Source organism: Agelaius phoeniceus, chromosome 5 (genome assembly GCF_051311805.1).
Source record: "Agelaius phoeniceus isolate bAgePho1 chromosome 5, bAgePho1.hap1, whole genome shotgun sequence".
Lineage (NCBI taxonomy): Eukaryota > Metazoa > Chordata > Aves > Passeriformes > Icteridae > Agelaius > Agelaius phoeniceus.
Window position 1 is genome coordinate 73,600,834 of NC_135269.1, and position 19,252 is coordinate 73,620,085.

At 59.1% G+C, this 19,252-nt stretch overlaps 1 protein-coding gene across 1 annotated transcript in view; it reads left to right on the plus strand.

The window, feature by feature from the left end:
- Window positions 1–19,252, plus strand: part of TNPO3 (transportin 3) — a 23,338-nt gene continuing 4,086 nt past the window's right edge. The window contains exons 1-14 of the mRNA XM_054631271.2: window positions 1–235; window positions 5,802–6,002; window positions 6,589–6,662; window positions 7,311–7,467; window positions 9,078–9,221; window positions 10,984–11,159; window positions 11,887–12,025; window positions 13,032–13,178; window positions 15,174–15,281; window positions 15,686–15,777; window positions 16,876–17,015; window positions 17,082–17,273; window positions 18,425–18,516; window positions 19,015–19,091. Of these exons, the coding sequence (XP_054487246.2) occupies window positions 110–235; window positions 5,802–6,002; window positions 6,589–6,662; window positions 7,311–7,467; window positions 9,078–9,221; window positions 10,984–11,159; window positions 11,887–12,025; window positions 13,032–13,178; window positions 15,174–15,281; window positions 15,686–15,777; window positions 16,876–17,015; window positions 17,082–17,273; window positions 18,425–18,516; window positions 19,015–19,091 (1,865 nt within the window). The 5' untranslated portion in view covers window positions 1–109. The remainder of the gene's footprint in view (window positions 236–5,801; window positions 6,003–6,588; window positions 6,663–7,310; window positions 7,468–9,077; window positions 9,222–10,983; window positions 11,160–11,886; window positions 12,026–13,031; window positions 13,179–15,173; window positions 15,282–15,685; window positions 15,778–16,875; window positions 17,016–17,081; window positions 17,274–18,424; window positions 18,517–19,014; window positions 19,092–19,252) is intronic.

The following is a 19,252-nucleotide window of genomic DNA, read 5'->3' on the forward strand; positions in this document are numbered from 1 at the left end:
GGCGGAACGGGAGGACGCGGAACGGAAGGCGCACGGGCGCGTTTCCGGGGGCCGGCCCGGTGCGGCGGAGCGGCGATGGCGGCGGGCGGGCGGCGCTGAGGGACCGGCCATGGAGCACGGGCCGGGCCGGCCCAGCCTGCAGCTCGTCCAGCAGGCCGTGCAGGCGCTCTACCACGACCCCGACCCCAGCGGCAAGGAGCGGGCGAGCTGCTGGCTGGGCGAACTGCAGCGCTCGGTGAGAGCCGCGGGCGGCGGGTACCGGGCCCGGGCTCGCGGGGAGGCCTCGGGCCGCATCCGGGGTGGGGCGGGGCAGGGAACGGCAGCCCCTCGGCGGCCTCGGGTGCCTCTACACCGCCGCTGCCGCTGCTCTGTGGCTGCCCCATCCCTGGGAGCGCTCTGGAGAGAGACTTTGAACAAGGCCTGGAGGGACAGGACACAGGGAATGGCTTCCACTGCCAGAGGGCAGGCATGGATGGGATCTTGAGAATGAGGAATTCCTGGCTGTGCTGGAATTGCCAGAGCAGCTGGGGCTGCCCCTGCATCCCTGGCAGTGCCCCAGGCCAGGCTGGACACTGGGGCTGGAGCAGCCTGGGACAGTGGGAGGTGTCCCTGCCATGGCAGGGGTGGCACTGGAGGGGCTCTGGGGTCCCTTCCCACCCAAAGCATTCACTGATTCCGTGATTAACACTAGGAAAAGGGGCTGAGATGATTGGCACCATCGTGAGGGAGTTAGGAAGTAGGAATTGGCTCCCGGAGGGAAATTTGGGCTTCTCCTGCCGGCTGGGGTGAGAGAGTTGCCGGTATCCGTGAGGGGATGGAGCCAAGGGCTCCTTCAGTCCCCAGAGCCCTCAGGACACAATTCCCCCCGGGTTTGGGGTGTTTGTTGGTGTTTTGTGGCCTCATCTGGTCCTGCTGGAGCCGCTTTGTCCCCCTCCCTCAGGGGGTGGGTGTTTCCCCTCCCCGGAGCTGGGCAGTGTCCCCTCTGTGCTCCCCCCTCTCCCCAAGCCCTCCCCAGCAGCGGGACAAGATTCCCTGCCCTGGGGCCGGGGCGGGGCTGTGTCCTGCCCCTCCCTGCTCTGGGTGTCCCAGCTCCGGCCCCTTCCCGCTCTCTGACCAACCCTGCCACTCCTTGTTCCCACAAACTCCCGTTTTCCCCCTGAATTCCGTGCAGTGCTGCAGCACATTGCAGTTCCCATGGGAGTTCCCAAGGGAATGTCCATTGCTGGGTCTGGGGGCTCTGCTGCTGCTGTCCCCATTTCCCCCTGGGCAGGGGCAGCTGGAGGAGGGAGGTTCCATTTCAGGGATTGCTCCTGTCCCAGCCTCCCCTGAACCTGGGTGGGACCCCAGAACCCCTGTCCCAGGGCCCCCCAAATCTGGGGTGACCCTGTAGGGCCGGGGGCTGCCTGGGTGAGACCCCCAGGATTGCTGCTGGGTAAAGAGGTGTCCCCAGATCAGGCCGCCCCATCCCCAGGAGAGTTTGGGCTTTTGGGGACTAATTTGTATTCCCAAGTAGCTGGGAATCCTGGGCTCTCTGCTCCAGTTTCTCTGGCTGTTTCTGATAGAATGGTAGTAGTAATAATAATAATAAAAAATCAGCAGTAACAACGTTGTTATTAACACAGCAGCACTCCTGCTTCTTTCCCTTTGTTGGGTTATTCCCCCTGCTCCTCTCTGAGCTTTGTGTGCTGCTCCCAGAAGGAATCCCAGTTATTCCCAGTGTCCCAGGCCCAGCCTGGTTCTGTCCAGCACCTTCCTCTCCTCGGAGCTGCTGAGTTACCCCAGCCCTGGCAGGGGCACCGAGGTCACCCTGCACAGCAGGGGCTCCCTGGCATAGCCTGGCAGGGCTGGGATGCTCCACTGGGACCTTTCCCAGCTTGGTGGCACTGGTGGCACTGGCTGGGCACTTGCTGTTTGTCCCTCAGGTGTCCCCATGCCCTGGTCTGGATGGAGGCACTGGGATTAACCCCCCAAGGGATGTTTGCTCGGATCCTCCTCTGTGCCAAGCCCTGTCCCTGCAGTGCCACCTGCCAGGGGCTGTTTGCTGACACCCCTGGGCAGGCTGTGCCCCTTCCAGAGCGCCCAGCCCTGCTCAGTTCTGTCACCTTTGCCTCTGCTGGGACGAGCTCTCAGGATGTGGGGTTCCTGCTGGTTTCTGCCTTTCTGGGGTTGCAGTCACAGAATCTTGGAATGGTTTGGGGTGGGAAGGGAGCTCAGAGCCCCTCCAGTGGCACTCCTGCCATGGCAGGGACACCTCCCACTGTCCCAGGCTGCTCCAGCCCCAGTGTCCAGCCTGGCCTTGGGCACTTGTAGGCACAAAGTTTGAGGTGATGGGGAGTGGGGCTGCCCCAGCCCATCCCCAGTGGCACAGCTGGGAGAAGCAGGTGAGCAGCACTGACAGCCATGGGGTGCCCAGGTGAGCAGCACTGACAGCACTGACAGCCATGGGGTGCCCAGGTGAGCAGCACTGACAGCCATGGAGTGCCCAGGTGAGCAGCACTGAGAGCACTGACAGCCATGGGGTGCCCAGGTGAGCAGCACTGACAGCACTGACAGCCATGGAGTGCCCAGGTGAGCAGCACTGACAGCACTGACAGCCATGGGGTGCCCAGGTGAGCAGCACTGACAGCACTGACAGGCATGGGGTGCCCAGGTGAGCAGCACTGAGAGCCATGGGGTGCCCAGGTGTGCTGAGCAACCACCCAGGGAGCAGAGGGCACACAGGTGCACTGCATGAACACGAGGGCATAAAAGGGTGGGCTAAGAACAGCAAGGGCAGACACTTGCAGCCTCCTGAAGTGGTGTGGTGTTGCTCTGGATGGGCAGATGCCTGAAGCCTCCTGAAGCAGTGTGGTGTTACTCTGTGTGGGGTGAAGCTTTCTGAAATTGTATCTGTGGGATAGATTGCATTGTGGGGATGAGAAGGCAAAGCCTAAAGCTGAGTTTGGGTGCCTGGGTCACTCTGTGGGGGTTCAGGTTTGGCGCTGGGGACCCTTGAACCTGAGTGAGATCCCCACAGTTCCCATCCCTGGGATCTCTGGCAGGACGTGGGGCTCAGGTTTGGGTCTGGCGGGCCCTGGGGGCTCAGGTTTGTCCCTCAGCTCCCCAGCAGCCTCATTCTCCCTTTCCTGCTGGCTGTTCCTGGGAAACGGGGCCGGACGTGGCGGAGCAGCTCCGAGCCTGCACAGCACTGGGGAGCTCGGTGCAAGTTGACCTAAATCCCAGAATTTGAGGCTCCTTCAGCCAGCTGTGTGCTGGGAGCTGTGTGAAGGCTGATTGCAGACTAGCTGGGGTTTCCTCAGGCACAGGGGCTGTACCCAGTGTGGGATTGGCCTTGTCCCAGCTTCATGGCTGGAGTTTCTCTGCATCACTGGTGTCTGGAGCAGAGCCCTGGGAGAATGCATGTGGGTCCATGGCTGTGAGCTGAGTGTTGGGGCTCTGGTGTGGATTGAGTGGAGGTTGGAATGTTCCATGTGGGTCCATGGCTGTGAGCTGAGTGTTGGGGTTCTGATGTGGATCAAGTGGAGGTTGGTTTGGGTGTCAGTGGGGGTTCAGGAAGTGCTTTCTGGGAGGGAAATCCTCTGGCTTTGTAGAAGTCCTGAATGTGCCATGAGGAGTTTCAGGCATAGAAACAGCTTCTTGTAGTCATTGGTGCTCACAGCCCATTAATAATTGTGCTCTTTGCTGAGCTGGGCTCCCAGACAGATTATCCATGTGCCCTGGGCTTGGTGGGTTTGGGAGCATCTCCTGTGTCTGCCACCGTGTCCATCCAAAGTGGGAATTACCAGCCTGTTAACTGAGGGAAGAAAGAGTTTAGTGAGAGGGTTTGGTGGGATTCTGGCTGTTGGAGGTGTGTAGTTTAACTTCTTGTTTATTCCCAGTGTGGGAATTCCCTGTGAGGATAAATAAATCCGGGGGGACGATTATGACAGCAGTGGCTCCAGGCTTTTCTCACTCTTGTTAGAGTCATTCCAGGTGAGTTTTACACCAGGGGCAGCTGGAGTTACAGCCCCTGTCATGGAGGCAGCTGGGGAAGGAGCAGCAGAGCCTGGAAACAGCAGAGGAGTTGTCTGAAGGCTCTGCAAGGGCTCTCCTTGACCACGCTGTGCTCAGGGGTGCTGATGGACCAGCACTCCATGGGGAAAATGGGAAGTGTCCCATGGGAAGCTGAGGGGAGCTTCTGCCTGGGTGAGGCAGGGATGGATCCACCGGCCATGGGGCTGAACCTGGAGGGGTTGAGCAGCCATGGGGATGTGGCACCTGGGGACATGGGGACACAGGGCAGTGGTGGCCTCGGCAGGGCTGGGGAGCTGTTGGACTCCATGGGCTCTGGGGGCTCCCAGCTCAGAGGATCCTGTGGAAAGGAGGGAGGGAGAGGAGAGGGGAGCACGTGGGGTGCTGAGGGTCCCAGCCTCCCCAGCTTGTCTGGGCCCTTTGGGTTCTGCAGTTGGCTCCAGCTGCTTTCCAGGCTCCAGTGGCCGTGGAAAGAACTCCTAGGAGAAATTCTGGGAGTGGGGTCAGGAGCTAGGCCCTGTGCTATTGCCAGCTATAATGTTTTCATGTTCCATGTGCAGGAGACTGGGTTTTCCTGGGAATCAGCCTGGATCATGCTGATCCTGCCTGGTGTTGCCCTCTGGTTCCCCTGTGCGATGCTGGAGAGCCCTGGGAGCCCTGGCCCGGGCTTTGGGTCTGGAGCATTGGTGGGGGTGGAGCCTCTGGGCACGGCTGTCCTGCCTGGGGGAGAGGTTTGGAAAGGGGATTGTTTTGTCTTCCAGGCCAGGACACAGCTGGAAGCGAGGGTGGGCTGGCAGTGGTGGTTTATTACAAAGGGCTGTTTGGCTGTTGGAGGGACTGGCCAAGGGTTGTGATGGAATTGCCTTCATTAGTGAGGCTGGAATGAGGGCCAGAGCTGGGCTTTGGGGATGCAGATGTTTTATTTCACTCTGGATTGAGCTCAGGGAAGTCCTGTGGCCCAAAGGCTGTCAGAGACAAGGGCTGTGAATAACATGGAATTGGCTCAAGTTTTGTTCCCAGGTTTTCCACAGCTGGATTTGGGATTTTTTAACCATGCTGGCCAGGGAGGTTTGGAGTCCCCATCCCTGGATGGTACTCAGTGCTGTGGGATGGGGCAGAACTTGGACTCGATGGTCTTGAAGGTCTTTTGCACCCTCAGTGACTGTGGGATGCAGTGGGTCTGTTCCCAGTCCCCAGCCCAGCCAGGGGGCTCTGGGGTCTGCCTGGTGTTTCCCTGGCTCACCAGTGCCCCAGTCCCACATCAGGACTGAGCCTTTGGGTTCAGACCAGCCTGGCACCAGCTGGAGCTGCCCCAAGGCTGGGCAGGCCGTGGGCTCCTGCCTGGCTCTCCTCCAGCTCTCAGGCACATCCGTGTTCAGCTCTGGAGTCCTGGTATGGGCCCTCAGATGGGCCTGGTGTCCCCAGCCCAGCCAGGAATTCCCAGTTCCCAGGATCCCATCCCTGGCTGTCCTCTGGCAGTGGGAGCCATTCCCTGGGTGCTGTCCCTGCAGGCCTTGGCCCCAGTCACTCTGCAGCTCTCCTGGAGCCCCTTCAGGCCCTGCCAGGGGCTCTGAGCTCTCCCTGGATCCTTCTCCTCTCCAGGCTGGGCATTCCCAGCTCTCCCAGCCTGGATCCCTGGGAACTGAGGGGCTCCAGCCCTGCAGCAGCTCCGGGGCCTCTCTGGACTCGCCCTGGCAGGACAGGGCTGTGTGTCCAGTGGGGATTTGGACTGTCTGCAGCACCCTGACCCCCCAGCCCTGCCCACTGAGCACTGCGTGGTTTTCCCACAGGTCCATGCCTGGGAGATCTCGGACCAGCTGCTGCAGATCCACCAGGATGTGGAGTCCTGCTACTTCGCAGCACAGACCATGAAGATGAAGATCCAAACTTCATTCTATGAACTCCCCACGGATTCCCACGCCTCACTCCGGGACTCTTTGCTGTCCCACATCCAGAACTTGAAGGACCTGTCCCCGGTCATTGTCACACAGGTGGGTGATGGCGGGGGGGGATGGAGCTGCTCCCTCCGTGTCCTGCTCCTGGCAGTCACTCTCCCTGGGCTGGAAAACAGGGAAGGCTGATCCCTGCTCCTGGCCTGGCACAAGATTGTTTTCCCTCCTTCATCACTTGGTTCCTTTAGTTGCATCCATTACTTCATCCATACTTTGCTGTTTGGAGAGGAGGAGCAGGGGTTTTCCTGTGCTCTGCCATGGAGACCAAACCTAGCAGTGCTCAGGGGGATTTCCCTGCACCCTTCATTCCCACTATCCATATGTTCCTGTGGCACTGGGGGGCCTGACACCCGCAGGCTGAGGCAGGGTGCTCCTGCAGCCCCTGAATGCCGTGGCAGGGAACGTCAGCCCTTGGGGCAGCCGGTGTTCACCGCAGGGACTGTGCACAGGCAGGGATGGGGGACATGGATCCCGGAGTTCCCACCCCGTGGGCCCTGTTGGGAATGACTCCTGAGTTACCTGCTGGCAGGGATGTTGGTGTGGATTCCAGAGCTGCCTGCCAGCCCTGTCTCTGGACACATCCCAGCACTCCCCACACTGATCCATGTGTTTCATTCCCTTCCAGCTTGCCCTGGCAATAGCTGACCTTGCCCTGCAGATGGCTTCGTGGAAGGGCTGTGTGCAGACACTGGTGGAGAAGTGAGTGACTGTTCCTGTCTCTTGCCTGGGGACTGCTCTGTGGGCTGTGTCAGGCAGGTGTGGTGCAGGAAAGGGAAGTTTTTCTCCCGTGATGGCTGATTTCAGCTGCCCTGGGTGGTGGCAGGAGGGGCTGTCTGCCATGCACGCTTCCCTGCTCACAGCCCAACACTCAGCGCTTTTCCTCATCCCTGTTTTGTTAGGGACAATCCCTCTTCCCTCAGCTGTGTCTGTGCTGTGGGATGGAGCAGTGGGGCTGGAGCCAGTCACTGCTGGGTGTCCCCAGATGTCCCCACGGGATGCCACACGCTGCTGCACAGTGACAGCAGCAGCCCCCGGGGCTGCCACCGCCCCGAGTCCATTGGCAACAGGAGGGCTGGGATTGGTCTGGGCAGTGGCACCTGGACTCCAGAGCTCACGGGCTGGGAAAGCTTCTGGCACTGCTGTGTTGTAAATCTGGGCTGAGCCATGCTGGAGGCTCCTCTTGGCAGGGCTTGGCTGGACACTGCCTGTCCTTGAGGCAGGACGTGCCGAATCTGTGGGATGCGTGAGGCGGGAAGGGACCTTAGAGCCATGCCACGGTGCAGGGCGCCCTGCAGGCCTGCCTGTGCTGTTCCCCAGTGCTGAGGTGTCCCCTGTGCCCCGTGGCAGGTACAGCAATGACGTGACGTCGCTGCCCTTCCTGCTGGAGATCCTGACGGTGCTGCCCGAGGAGGTGCACAGCCGCTCGCTGCGCATCGGCGCCAACCGCCGCACCGAGATCATCGAGGACCTGGCCTACTACTCCAGCACCGTGGTGTCCCTGCTGGTGAGCAGCCTCAGCTGCCTCTGCCCCACGGCACCCAGCCCGCCTCAGGGCACTGCGGCCTTGCTTGGGCTGGAAAAGCCCTCAGAGCCTGTGTGTCAGACCATTCCCAGCACTGCCAGGGCCACCACTGACCCTGTCCCCAAGTGCCACCTCCACACAGCTTTGAAATCCCAGCAGGGATGGGGGACTCCAAACCTCCCTGGGCAGCTGTGCCAGGGATGGACAGCCCTTTCCAGGAAAGAATTTTTCCAGTATCCAACCTGAGCCTCCCCTGGCACAGCTCAAGGCTGCTTCCCCTTATCAGGAGATGGAGCTGAGCTGTGCCCTCTGCCCAGCAGCTCAAGTGTTGCTGGAGAAGCCTCTTCCCCCATTCCATGTTTATCCCAGCAGAGTTCCCTGCAGCCTTTGGGGCAGCCCAGCTCCTTCTGGGAGAAGTTGTCTGAGCAAGTTCTTGCTCACTCTGAAATTGCTTCACGTTCCTCGAGTCCCCTTCCAGGGCCACCCTGCCCAGCCAGCCCCAGCTTTTCCAGGGACACCTGGGAGATCCTGGCTGGAGTATCAGGAGTCCCCACATTGTGCTGTCCTCTCCAGCCCCATCTTTTCCTGGGATATCCCAGCTGGCACATCATGGGGCTCCCACCCTGGGCTGTCCCCTTCAGCCATGTCCAGCCCCAGATTTTCCCAGGATCCCTGGGAGATCCTGGTTGACATGCTGGGGACACAGGCAGTGTCACCTTGCTCTGGTGCTCGCAGTTGCTCAGAGCTGACACAGGATCACCAAGGGCTGTCCCTGCACATTCCTGATGCCCCTGCACCTGCCTGAAGCTTTCCTGAGCTTTTCCTGTTGGTGCCAGCATGGGCATTTCCACCACATACCTGAAGAGCCAAATTTTTATTTTCTGTGTGGGATTTAAATACCAGTTTCCCATCTTCAGTTAGAAAATGGGGGGTTAAAGCAGCATTCTAGGGACTCTGATGAGGTCCAAGATTCTGCCTTTAGGACTGAAGTGTCAAGTGAGGAGATCTCTGGAAGCTCTTGTGCAAGGATTCCTGGGCCAGTCCAGGGGATCTGGGATCTTTCTCCATGTCCTGCCTGTCCACCTCTTGCCCCTTTCCCTGTGCCAGTTGAGGCTGGGGCTTTGGGCAGGGCTCTGCTGGGCACTGGGCTGCAGCTGGAGCACCGGCCAGCACTGGGAATGAGCTGCTGCCATCCCACATCTCAGCACATCCTGGCTTGGACACTGGGGTGGCATGTTTGGAATGTCCCTTGGGACAGGTCTCTCAGCACCAGCTTCTCTCTGCAGAGGTGTTTTTTTGGGAGAAGGGTTAAACTGGGATTGTCAGGTGTGAACATTCCTGATGGCTGTGCTCCACTGGCCCAACATGGGATCCTGCAGGAGTGGGGATGAGGGAGGTGCTCCAGCTGCTCTTCCTGCTCCTGTGGGCTCTGTCCTTCCCTCTCACTGAGTCCAGGGCTGTTGGTGACAGGGGTGCTGGGAGCAGCCTGCCTCTGGAATGTTCTCATGGGGACTCCAGAGGATGTTACTGGTTATTTCTCATGGATCACCCGCAGGAGTCAGACCCTCACTGGCTCTGCTGTGTCCCTGCAGGTGACATGTGTGGAGAAGGCAGGCAATGAGGAGAAAATGCTCATCAAAATCTTCCGCTGCCTGGGCAGCTGGTTCAACCTGGGTGTCCTGGACAGCACCTTCATGGCCAACAGCAAGCTGCTGTCCCTGCTCTTCGAGGTGCTGGTGAGTGTTTCCCAGGAGGTAGGGGCGTTCCAGGGTGGGGACACTGGGGAATCCCAGCAGGACTGAGGCGTGGGGCAGGGCGTTCATCCCTCCTGTGTCACACAGGGACTCTCTGCTTCCCTCTGGGCCAGATCAGCTCCACAGAATGGGCAGTCCCTTGCTGGGAAGTGCAGGCAGGGAAGTGCCACTGCCCACGAGGTGCCAGGTGAGGTTTGTCCCACCCAGGGGGTGCCAGGTGAGGTTTGTCACACCCAGGGGGAGCCAGGTGAGGTTTGTCACACCCAGGGGGTGCCAGGTGAGGTTTGTCACACCCAGGGGGTGCCAGGTGAGGTTTGTCACACCCAGGCTCCCAGGTGAAGTTTGCCATCCCCATGGCTGGGCATTGGAAGCCTTTGTTGGTCAAATCAGGGGGGTTGAGGTTATTTTGGTTTCTTCCCAGATTGTCAGTTAAGCAGTATTCCTTTTCTGACCCTTTAGCCCTGGGAGATCCCCTCCTGGAGGAGTTAGGGTGTTTGTCCAGCTGAGTGTGGCAGGGCTGGAGGTGTGGAGAGTCCTGTGCCACTGAGCCAGGGCAGGCAGGGAGTGGAGCCAGAGTGAGGAATTCCTGGTGGCTGGAGGTTTCTGCTGCAGACATTGTCTGTCCCTCCTCCCTCTCTCCCATGGGATCCCTCATTTGCATGAGTCAATCAATGACACATGCAGATGAGGGCTCCCAGGGAAGGACATCCGTGCAGGATCCTGAATATCCATGTGGGATGCTGCTCCGAGTGGAGCTGTAGCAGGAGCTGCTCCCAGGACAGGCTGTGGGGCTCACCAGCCTGTTTAGTGGTTAATGGCACTTTAATGGGGCCTCCCCTTCTCCCTTCAGTGGCACCAGGAATTGTTTCCCAAATCCATTGAAATCTCATCCAGTAGGACTCAGAGTCTCTGCTCCTTTGTTTCCTCCCTGCTTGTCTCTCCTGGTGCTCTGTATGTCCTGTCTCCTCCCCTGTAAATCCCCCTCACTCAGTCACCACCCATGGGATTCACTGACCCACAGACCTGGTCAATATTCCACACTTGCTTGTGGAAACCTTGTCCCCATCCCCACCAAGGACTCCCCACCTCCCACCTCTCCTCCCAGTGAGAGTGATGACTCTGTGTCCAGCCAGGTGATGAGCAGCATGGTGGTTTCCTTCCTTCCAAGCTGCCCTGGGTTCCAGCTGGTGTTTCCCCTCCTGTGCTTGCTAGGGAAGTTGCCAGGGTCCCTTGGGGAAGGGTCAGTCTCACCTGGAATGTCCAGGGAAGCAGGTTACGAGGCCAGTAGGGGCTGTGGCTGTGCAGGACCTGTACAAAGTGTTTCCACAGAATTCTTTGGGTTGGAATAGATCTCCAAGATCAAATCCAGCCATTGTGGGAACAAGAGCAAAAACCTGGTGGTTTCATTACTGCCTCGTTGCATGATATAATTGGGGCAGCTCCCATTTCTGCTCTGGTGACCAGTTACAGGACCCAGGAAGCAGCTGGAGCTGTGCCAGGGAGGGTCAGGCTGGAAAGCAGGAAAGGTTCTGCCCCAGAGGGTGCTGGGCACTGCCCAGGCTGCCTGGGGAATGGGCACGGCCCCGGGGCTGCCAGAGCTCCCCTCCCAGGGATGCAATCCCCTCCCTGGGATTGCTGGGGTGTCTGTGCAGCACCAGGAGCTGGAGCTGTGATCCCTGTGCTCCCTTCCAGCTCAGGATGTTCCGTGACTCTTTGATAATTGCTGGGCTTTTGTGCCTTGCAGCAACAGGACAAGACCTCGTCCAACCTGCACGAGGCTGCGTCGGACTGCGTGTGCTCGGCCCTCTATGCCATCGAGAATGTGGAGACCAACCTGCCCCTGGCCCTGCAGCTCTTCCAGGGCGTGCTCACCCTCGAGAGTGCCTATCACATGGCTGTGGCACGGGAGGACCTGGACAAGTGAGGGACAGGGACCTTGCTGTGGCTGGGAGGGATGGCAGGACAGCACTGACCTGCTGGTGCCATGTCAGCCTCCAAACGGAGATACCAGTGCCAGGGCATCAGCAGTGCTGGGGGCACTGGGGCTGGGCAGTGCCCATCCCTGTGCTGGGCACTTGTAGGGTCACACCCAAGTCCTGGGGGCAGGTCTGGGCCCCTCACTGTAAGAGAGACCTGGAGGGGCCAGAGGCTGGGCTGGACTGGAACCATGTCCTCACTGGGCTTTTGGAGAAGTTTGAGGTCACTATTTCAGCAGATTTACTTATTGGAGTGCAGTGTTTGCACCCACTTCCCCTGCTGGAGCGTCTCCCAGCTGCTGGCAAAGCAGAAGTTGGGGTTTCTCACTCTGGCCAAGGCCCTGGGCACATTTTGGCCCAGCCGTGCCCCACACTGGGGTAAAACCCATGAGGCTAATCCAACCCTTGTCCCTCTGCACTGGGGTAGAGCCCCTGAGGCTGATCCAACCCCTGCCTCCTTGTCCCTCTGCGCTGGGGTAAAGCCCCTGAGGCTGATCCAACCCTTGTCCCTCTGCACTGGGGTAGAGCCCCTGAGGCTGATCCAACCCTTGTCCCTCTGCACTGGGGCTTTACCCCGTGAGGCTGATCCAACCCTTGTCCCTCCTTGTCCCTCTGCACTGGGGTAGAGCCCCTGAGGCTGATCCAACCCTTGTCCCCTTGTCCCTCTGCAGGGTGCTCAACTACTGCCGTGTGTTCACCGAGCTGTGCGAGACCTTCCTGGACAAGATCGTGTGCACGCCGGGCCAGGGCCTGGGCGACCTGCGCACGCTGGAGCTGCTGCTCATCTGCGCGGGGCACCCGCAGTACGAGGTGAGCTGCAGCCAGGCACGGGGGAAATCCTGCTGCTGCTGCTGCTGCCCAGTCATGGCCCTGTGAGCTGCGGGCTCTGGAGTCCCTGCTCTGCACTCGTGGGCTTCGTGTTTCCTTCTGGGTGTCCTGGGATTGCCAGCACAGCTCTGAAACCCCTGTTAGTGCTTTCCCACACGTTAAAGTCAAGCTCAGTGGGGATTTGTGGTTCTGGGAATTTTGCCCTGTGAGTGACTGAAATGTTGGTTCACATTAAAGCGCCCACCCACCTGCCTTAGGAGCAAAACTTGTCATTGTTTTGGTCTCTTTTTATCCTTTATTTAATTCTTTATCCTTTTATTCTTCTCAAACCTTTAAGTGCCAGTAGCTGATCCCTGCCTGTGTTCAGTGGATGGAAGCTGCTGCCTGGCTGGTTTGCCATGGGAGGTGCAGGGTGGCTGTTGTTCCAGCAGGCCCCATACACTCCCTGGGGTCCCTGGGACCCTTTTCCTCCCTTCCCAGGCCTGTTAAGCTCAGTTTTTCTTGGCCACAACCTCATCCTGTGCCTTCAGTGCTGAGGGGGACATGGAGCTCTGCAGCTGGTCCTGACTAAATCTACACTCATGGTTTTTGTGCAATAACTGCACAATAAATAAAAGATCCCACCACAAAGGGGCTGCATCCACTTGCAGCCCAAGCTGCTCCCAGAGCCCCAACCCCGCTCTGGGGTGGTTCTAGGCCAGAGAGGCTTTAGCTGCCAAGGGCTGGGGCAGCTCTTCCGTGTCACTGGGGGATCCCAAGCCCTTTGTTAACTGACAGGCAGAGAAATCAGTGGATCTGGGGCAACCAGTCCCTGTGTCACCACTATGTGGCACAGCAGCTCTGACACACATCTGTGGTGCTGCCACTGCTGCCACCCAGGGCCAGGGTTTCTGTTTCTCCATCCAGACCACTGACAGAGTGGTGAAAAAACATTCTGCTATGTTCTGCTATTCTGTAACAAAATGCTGTATTTTTCCTTTCCAAACAGGTGGTAGAAATTTCCTTTAACTTCTGGTATAGACTGGGGGAGCACCTGTACAAGACGGACGACGCTGTGATCCACAGCATCTTCAAAGCCTACATCCAGCGCCTGCTGCACGCGCTGGCCCGGCACTGCCAGCTCGACTCTGACCACGTAAGGGCCTGTGCAATGGGCAGGGGGGGGGTGTGTGTCCCTGTGGAACAGCTGGGATGTGTGTGTGTGTCCCTGTGGAACAGCTGGGATGTGTGTGTGTGTGTGTGTGTGTCCCTGTGGAGCAGCTGGGATGTGGGTGTGTGTGTGCCTATGGAACAGCTGGGATATGTGTGTGTGTGTGTGTGTGTGTCCCTATGGAACAGCTGGGATGTGTGTGTGTGTGTGTCCCTGTGGAACAGCTCGGATGTGTGTGTGTGTGTGTGTCCCTATGGAACAGCTGGGATGTGTGTGTGTGTGTGTGTCCCCTTGGAACAGCTGGGATGTGTGTATGTGTGCCTGTGGAACAGCTGGGATGTGTGTGTGTGTGTCCCTATGGAACAGCTGGGATGTGTGTGTGTGTGTGTCCCCTTGGAACAGCTGGGATGTGTGTGTGTGTGTGTTCCTGTGGAACAGCTGGGATGTGTGTGTGTATGTGTGCCTGTGGAACAGCTGGGATGTGTGTGTGTGTGTCCCTATGGAACAGCTGGGATGTGTGTGTGTGTGTGCCTATGGAACAGCTGGGATATGTGTGTGTGTGTGTGTGTGTGTCCCTGTGGAGCAGCTGGGATGTGTGTGTGTGTGTCCCTATGGAACAGCTGGGATGTGTGTGTGTGTCCCTATGGAACAGCTGGGATATGTGTGTGTGTGTGTCCCTATGGAACAGCTGGGATGTGTGTGTGTGTGTGTCCCTATGGAACAGCTGGGATGTGTGTGTGTGTGTCCCTATGGAACAGCTGGGCAGTGGGATGTGTGTGTCCCTATGGAACAGCTGGGATGTGTGTGTGTGTGTGTGTGTCCCTATGGAACAGCTGGGATATGTGTAAGTGTGTGCCTGTGGAACAGCTGGGCAGTGGGATGTGTGTGTGTGTGCCTGTGGAACAGCTGGGATGTGTGTGTGTGTGTGTCCCTATGGAACAGCTGGGATGTGTGTGTGTGTGTGTGTGTCCCTATGGAACAGCTGGGATATGTGTAAGTGTGTGCCTGTGGAACAGCTGGGCAGTGGGATGTGTGTGTGTGTGCCTGTGGAACAGCTGGGATGTGTGTGTGTGTGTGTCCCTATGGAACAGCTGGGATATGTGTGTGTGTGTGTGTCCCTATGGAACAGCTGGGATATGTGTGTGTGTGTGTGTCCCTATGGAACAGCTGGGATGTGTGTGTGTGTGTGTGTGTCCCTATGGAACAGCTGGGATATGTGTGTGTGTGTCCCTGTGGAACAGCTGGGATATGTGTGTGTGTGTGTGTCCCCATGGAACAGCTGGGATGTGTGTGTGTGTCCCCCTCTGGAACAGCTGGGATGTGTGTGTGTGTCCCTGTGGAACAGCTGGGATATGTGTGTGTGTGTGTGTCCCCATGGAACAGCTGGGATGTGTGTGTGTGTGTCCCTCTGGAACAGCTGGGATATGTGTGTGTGTGTGTGTCCCCATGGAACAGCTGGGATATGTGTAAGTGTGTGCCTGTGGAACAGCTGGGCAGTGGGATGTGTGTGTGTGTCCCTATGGAAAAGCTGGGATATGTGTAAGTGTGTGCCTGTGGAACAGCTGGGCAGTGGGATGTGTGTGTCCCTATGGAACAGCTGGGCAGTGGGATGTGTGTGTCCCCTTGGAAGCTGTGTTGTCCCTGCTTGAGGCAGTTTTATTGGGATCAGGATGGCATGGCTCACTAGCCCCAGCTGGTATCTTCTTCCATGCACTCTGGGATCGTTTGTCCTCCCCTCCTCATCCCCTTGCTTCCCATCCCTTCCTCCACTTGTTGGAGCAGGAATACACGGTGTGTGCTCAGGCTGGTCATGTTTTCCTTGGGCACAGCTCTCCAGAGCCTCCAGCAGCCTGGTCTGCGACAGGAGGGCGGGAATGCTGGATCTCCTTGAAACAGAATCACTGGTGTTCCCCTGGCTGTGGCTGAGGGGGAGCCTGAACTCCCCTGAGCTGCCCTTGTGCTCTCCCTCCTCTCCCTCAGGAGGGAGTCCCGGAGGAGACCGATGACTTCGGGGAGTTCCGGATGCGCGTCTCAGACCTGGTGAAGGACCTGATCTTCCTGGTGGGCTCAGTGGAGTGTTTTGCTCAGGTGGGTTTGTGGGAGTGCAGTGAGGTGCAGGCAAATGTCAAGGGAGGTCACCAAGCCCTGGTGGTCTTTGGGACTGGAGGAGGTCACACACATCTCGTGCACAAGGAAGTGCGTGGTGGGAGCTGTTCTGGGAGAGCAGGAGGTGTGGGAGCAGCAGGAGGTTTCTGACATTTTGGGGAAAGCCACTGTGGTCCCACAGTGTGGAATGTGGGATTTCTGTGGGCCCACAGCTGAGGTGGGAATTTGGGGGTGGGATGGGTGAGGGGTGGGAATTTGGGGGTGGGAGTTTGGGGGTGGGATGGGTGAGGGGGGGAGTTTGGGGCTGGGATGGGTCAGGGGCAGGGCCGTGGGGCAGGGGTTGGGGATGGGGGCTCCTGGCCCCTCGGTGACCGTCCCTCCTGCAGCTCTATGCGACACTCAAGGACGGGAACCCGCCCTGGGAGGTGACAGAAGCTGTGCTCTTCATCATGGCCTCCATTGCCAAGAGCGTCGACCAGTGAGTCCTGCCTGTGTCCAGGGGGCTGGGGGCTAGGGCTGTCTCCCTGTGACACAGACACCACAGATATCCCAAGGACATTCCCATCCCTGGCAGTGTCCAGGGCTAGGTTGGACCGGGCTTGGAACAACCTGGGACTGTGGAAGGTGTCCCTGCCATGGCATGAGTGGCACTGGAGGGGCTTTGAGGTCTGTTCACATCCAAACCATTTATTGGGGATCCTTCCACATCCAGGTGGAGTTTTCCTAGGTATCCTTAGGGGAGGTTAAGTCCCTGAAAGTGTTTCCTGCTATGTTAGTGGCAGTGGAAGCGTGGACAGGTGACACCCAGGGTGGTGAGCCCACAGCGAGTCCTGTGCACTGCCAGCAGTGGGACAACCCAGCTGACCTTCCCTGGGCTTGGAATGCTGTCCCTCCCACCCCTGGGACACTGGGATCCCCATCCCTCTCTTCCCTGGGAGGCTGTGATTGCTGTCACTCCTTTTCCCAAGGAGGCTGGTAATGCCATCCCTCCCTTCCTTGTGAGGCTGGGAATCTATCCCCTTGCTCCCCAGGCTCCTGGAGGAGTCACCTCAGTCCCTTCACATCACCAGCTCCTGTTACCTGTGTTGAGGCTGCTCCTGCTCGCTTTTCCAATGCCCTGTTCCCAGGAGTGCTGGCTGGAAACACTGGGGGCTCTGCCCCTACCAGCCCAGGATCACCCCATCAAACCCTCCTACAGCAGAGGAGGCAGTTCCCAGATAATGAACCCCCTGGTTCTTGTGTCCCCCAGCAGTGGTGGGGCTCAGTTCCCAGATAATGAACCCCCTGGTTCTTGTGCCCCTCAGTAGTGGTGGGGCTCAGTTCCCAGATAATTAACCCCCCTCGTTCTCGTGTCCCCCAGCAGTGGTGGGGCTCTCCCTGGAGGCATTCAGTGTTCCCTGTCAGTTCCCTGCTGTGGCACTGGTGTCCATGGGGCTGAGCCCCACGCTCGCAGGGTTTGTCCCAGTGTGCTCCATGTCACATTGTACGCTCAGAGTCTGCTCAGAGTCCCTGTGTGGCGGAGGGTCCGGCAGCCCCTGCCAGCCCCTCCAGGCTCTGAGCCGAGGCTGTCCCGCAGGGAGAACAACCCGACGCTGGTGGAGGTGCTGGAGGGCGTGGTGCGGCTGCCCGAGTCGGTGCACACGGCCGTGCGCTACACCAGCATCGAGCTGGTGGGCGAGATGAGCGAGGTGGTGGACAGGAACCCGCAGTTCCTGGGTGAGTCCCGCGCCCCCGCGGCCCCACCGCGCCCCCACCGTGCCCGCTGAGCCCCTGTCTCCGCAGATCCCGTGCTGGGCTACCTGATGAAGGGGCTCTGTGACCGGCGCCTGGCGTCGGCCGCGGCCAAGGCCATCCACAACATCTGCTCCGTGTGCCGGGACCACATGGCCCAGCACTTCTCGGGGCTGCTGGAGATCGCCCGTGCCCTCGACTCCTTCGCGCTGTCGCCCGAGGCCGCTGTGGGGCTGCTCAAGGGTGGGTATGCCTGGGCTCTGTGGGTTATCCTGCATCTGCCAGGGGATCCATGGGAACTGCTGGGGGATCCATGGGAACTGCTGGGAGATCCATGGGAACTGATCCTGGCATCTGCCAGGGGATCCATGGGAACTGCTGGGGGATCCATGGGAGTTGCTCCCCGGGGTGCTGAGCCCCAACCTCCTGGGGTTTGTCCTGATGGGCCCCAAGTCCCATTCCACATGCAGAGCGTCCTCAGGAGTTCCCTTGGGGCTGGAGGCAGAAATAAATCCTGGATTGGTAACTGTCCCCATCCCTGAGACAGAGCTCAGTAACTGTCCTGGGCTGGATATGTGGGAAGAGCGTGTGGGAAATGCTGAGAGCCAGGCTGGCAGTGGGTCACTGCTCCATCCAAACTCTGGGAATCACCTGCTGGACACAGAGGGTGGGGATTTGGGAGTATTGGTCATTCTTTGAGAGAGTTTGGGCTCAAGAACGGATTTTTAACTCAAGAGTGTTGGTGTCTCACTGGACTGTTGGGCACCATGAGCCTCCTCAACCACGGCTGGTTTTGGGGATGTGCCTTAAAGATTTTTAGTGAATTCCAGTGCTCCTGGAGCCTTTACCCCCAGAGCCTTTACCCTCCCTGCAGTTGTGTGCTGCCATGGGAGACTAAACTCCCCTTGCCCACTGGATGCCCCAGCACCTGCCAAGCTGCTCCTCTCCCTGCCAGAGGGTTTTCTCCCACTCCCTTAGAACAAGCCAGGAACTCCCGAGCCAGGGAGATTTCCCCCCAGGGTGGCTGGCATGACAGCCAGATCCTGGCTGTGCCAGAGCTGGGAGTGGGAGCAGCTCAGTGCTCCTCGTCTTCCGTGGCTGGGAGCCCCGAAGCACCTTCCCTGGAGATTCCCAGGATCTCATAATGCTGCTGGACGGGGACTGGGACACTGGGGACACATGGGGAGCCCAGATGTGCTTGTGGCCTGTCCCTGTCCCTCACACCAGCATTGCTCCCTGCTGGGACTGAAGCGTTTCGGCGTCCGGTTCAGCCAGAGCCAGGTTCAGCTGCAGGGAAGCTCTCCCAGGCCCCACCCCTGTCCTGCAGCCATTCCATCTGGGAATGCCATCGCCTCTCTGCCCTCCCTGCTCCTGAGCCGTGTGTGTCCTTGCAGGCACGGCGCTGGTGCTGGCCCGGCTGCCCCTGGAGAAGATCTCGGAGTGCCTGAGTGAGCTCTGCGCCGTGCAGGTGCTGGCGCTCAAGAAGGTGTGTCTGGATGGAGGGGACAGTGGGGACAGTGGCCAGGCCCCAGCCCTGCTACAGCAGCTGTGTCCTCAGAGCCAGAGGTGTATCCTAGAGTAACAGAATTGTTTGGGTTGGAGAAGCCCCTGGAGCCCCTTGAGTCCAACTGTTCCCCAGCATTGCCAAAGCCACCACTGATGTCCCCAGGTGCCACATCCACAGAGCTTCTAAATCCCTTTGGGGATGGGGACTCCACCCCTGCGCTGGGCAGCTGTGCCAGGGCCAGGAATAATTTCCTCAGTATCCAACCTGACCCTCCCCTGGCACAGCTTGAGGGCATTCCCTCTCATCCTGTCACTTGTTCCATGGGGGCAGGGCCCAGCACCCACACAGGACATGGCCAGGACTGAGCCCTTCCCTAATCCCACCTGAGGCGGTGCTGCTGGTGGGGTCAGTGTCAGGCAGTGTTTTCCCAGGGCTACCTGTGCTCCTGAATTCCTATCCTTTTCCCTTGTTTTCCAGCTGCTCTCCCAGGAGCCAAGCAATGGCCTCTCCTCAGACCCTACAGTGCCCCTGGATCGACTCGCCGTCATCTTCAGGTGAGGAAGGAGCTGGGGCACTGCTGCTCCCCCAGAGCCTGACTCTGCACTGCTCCCTTCTCCCCAGCCCTTGGGGAATGGGCTGGAAGTCTCTGCTTCCCCACATTCCAGCTCCTGAGGTGCTCCCCAAGCCAGTTCCTGGTCTACTTCCCACAGCTCCA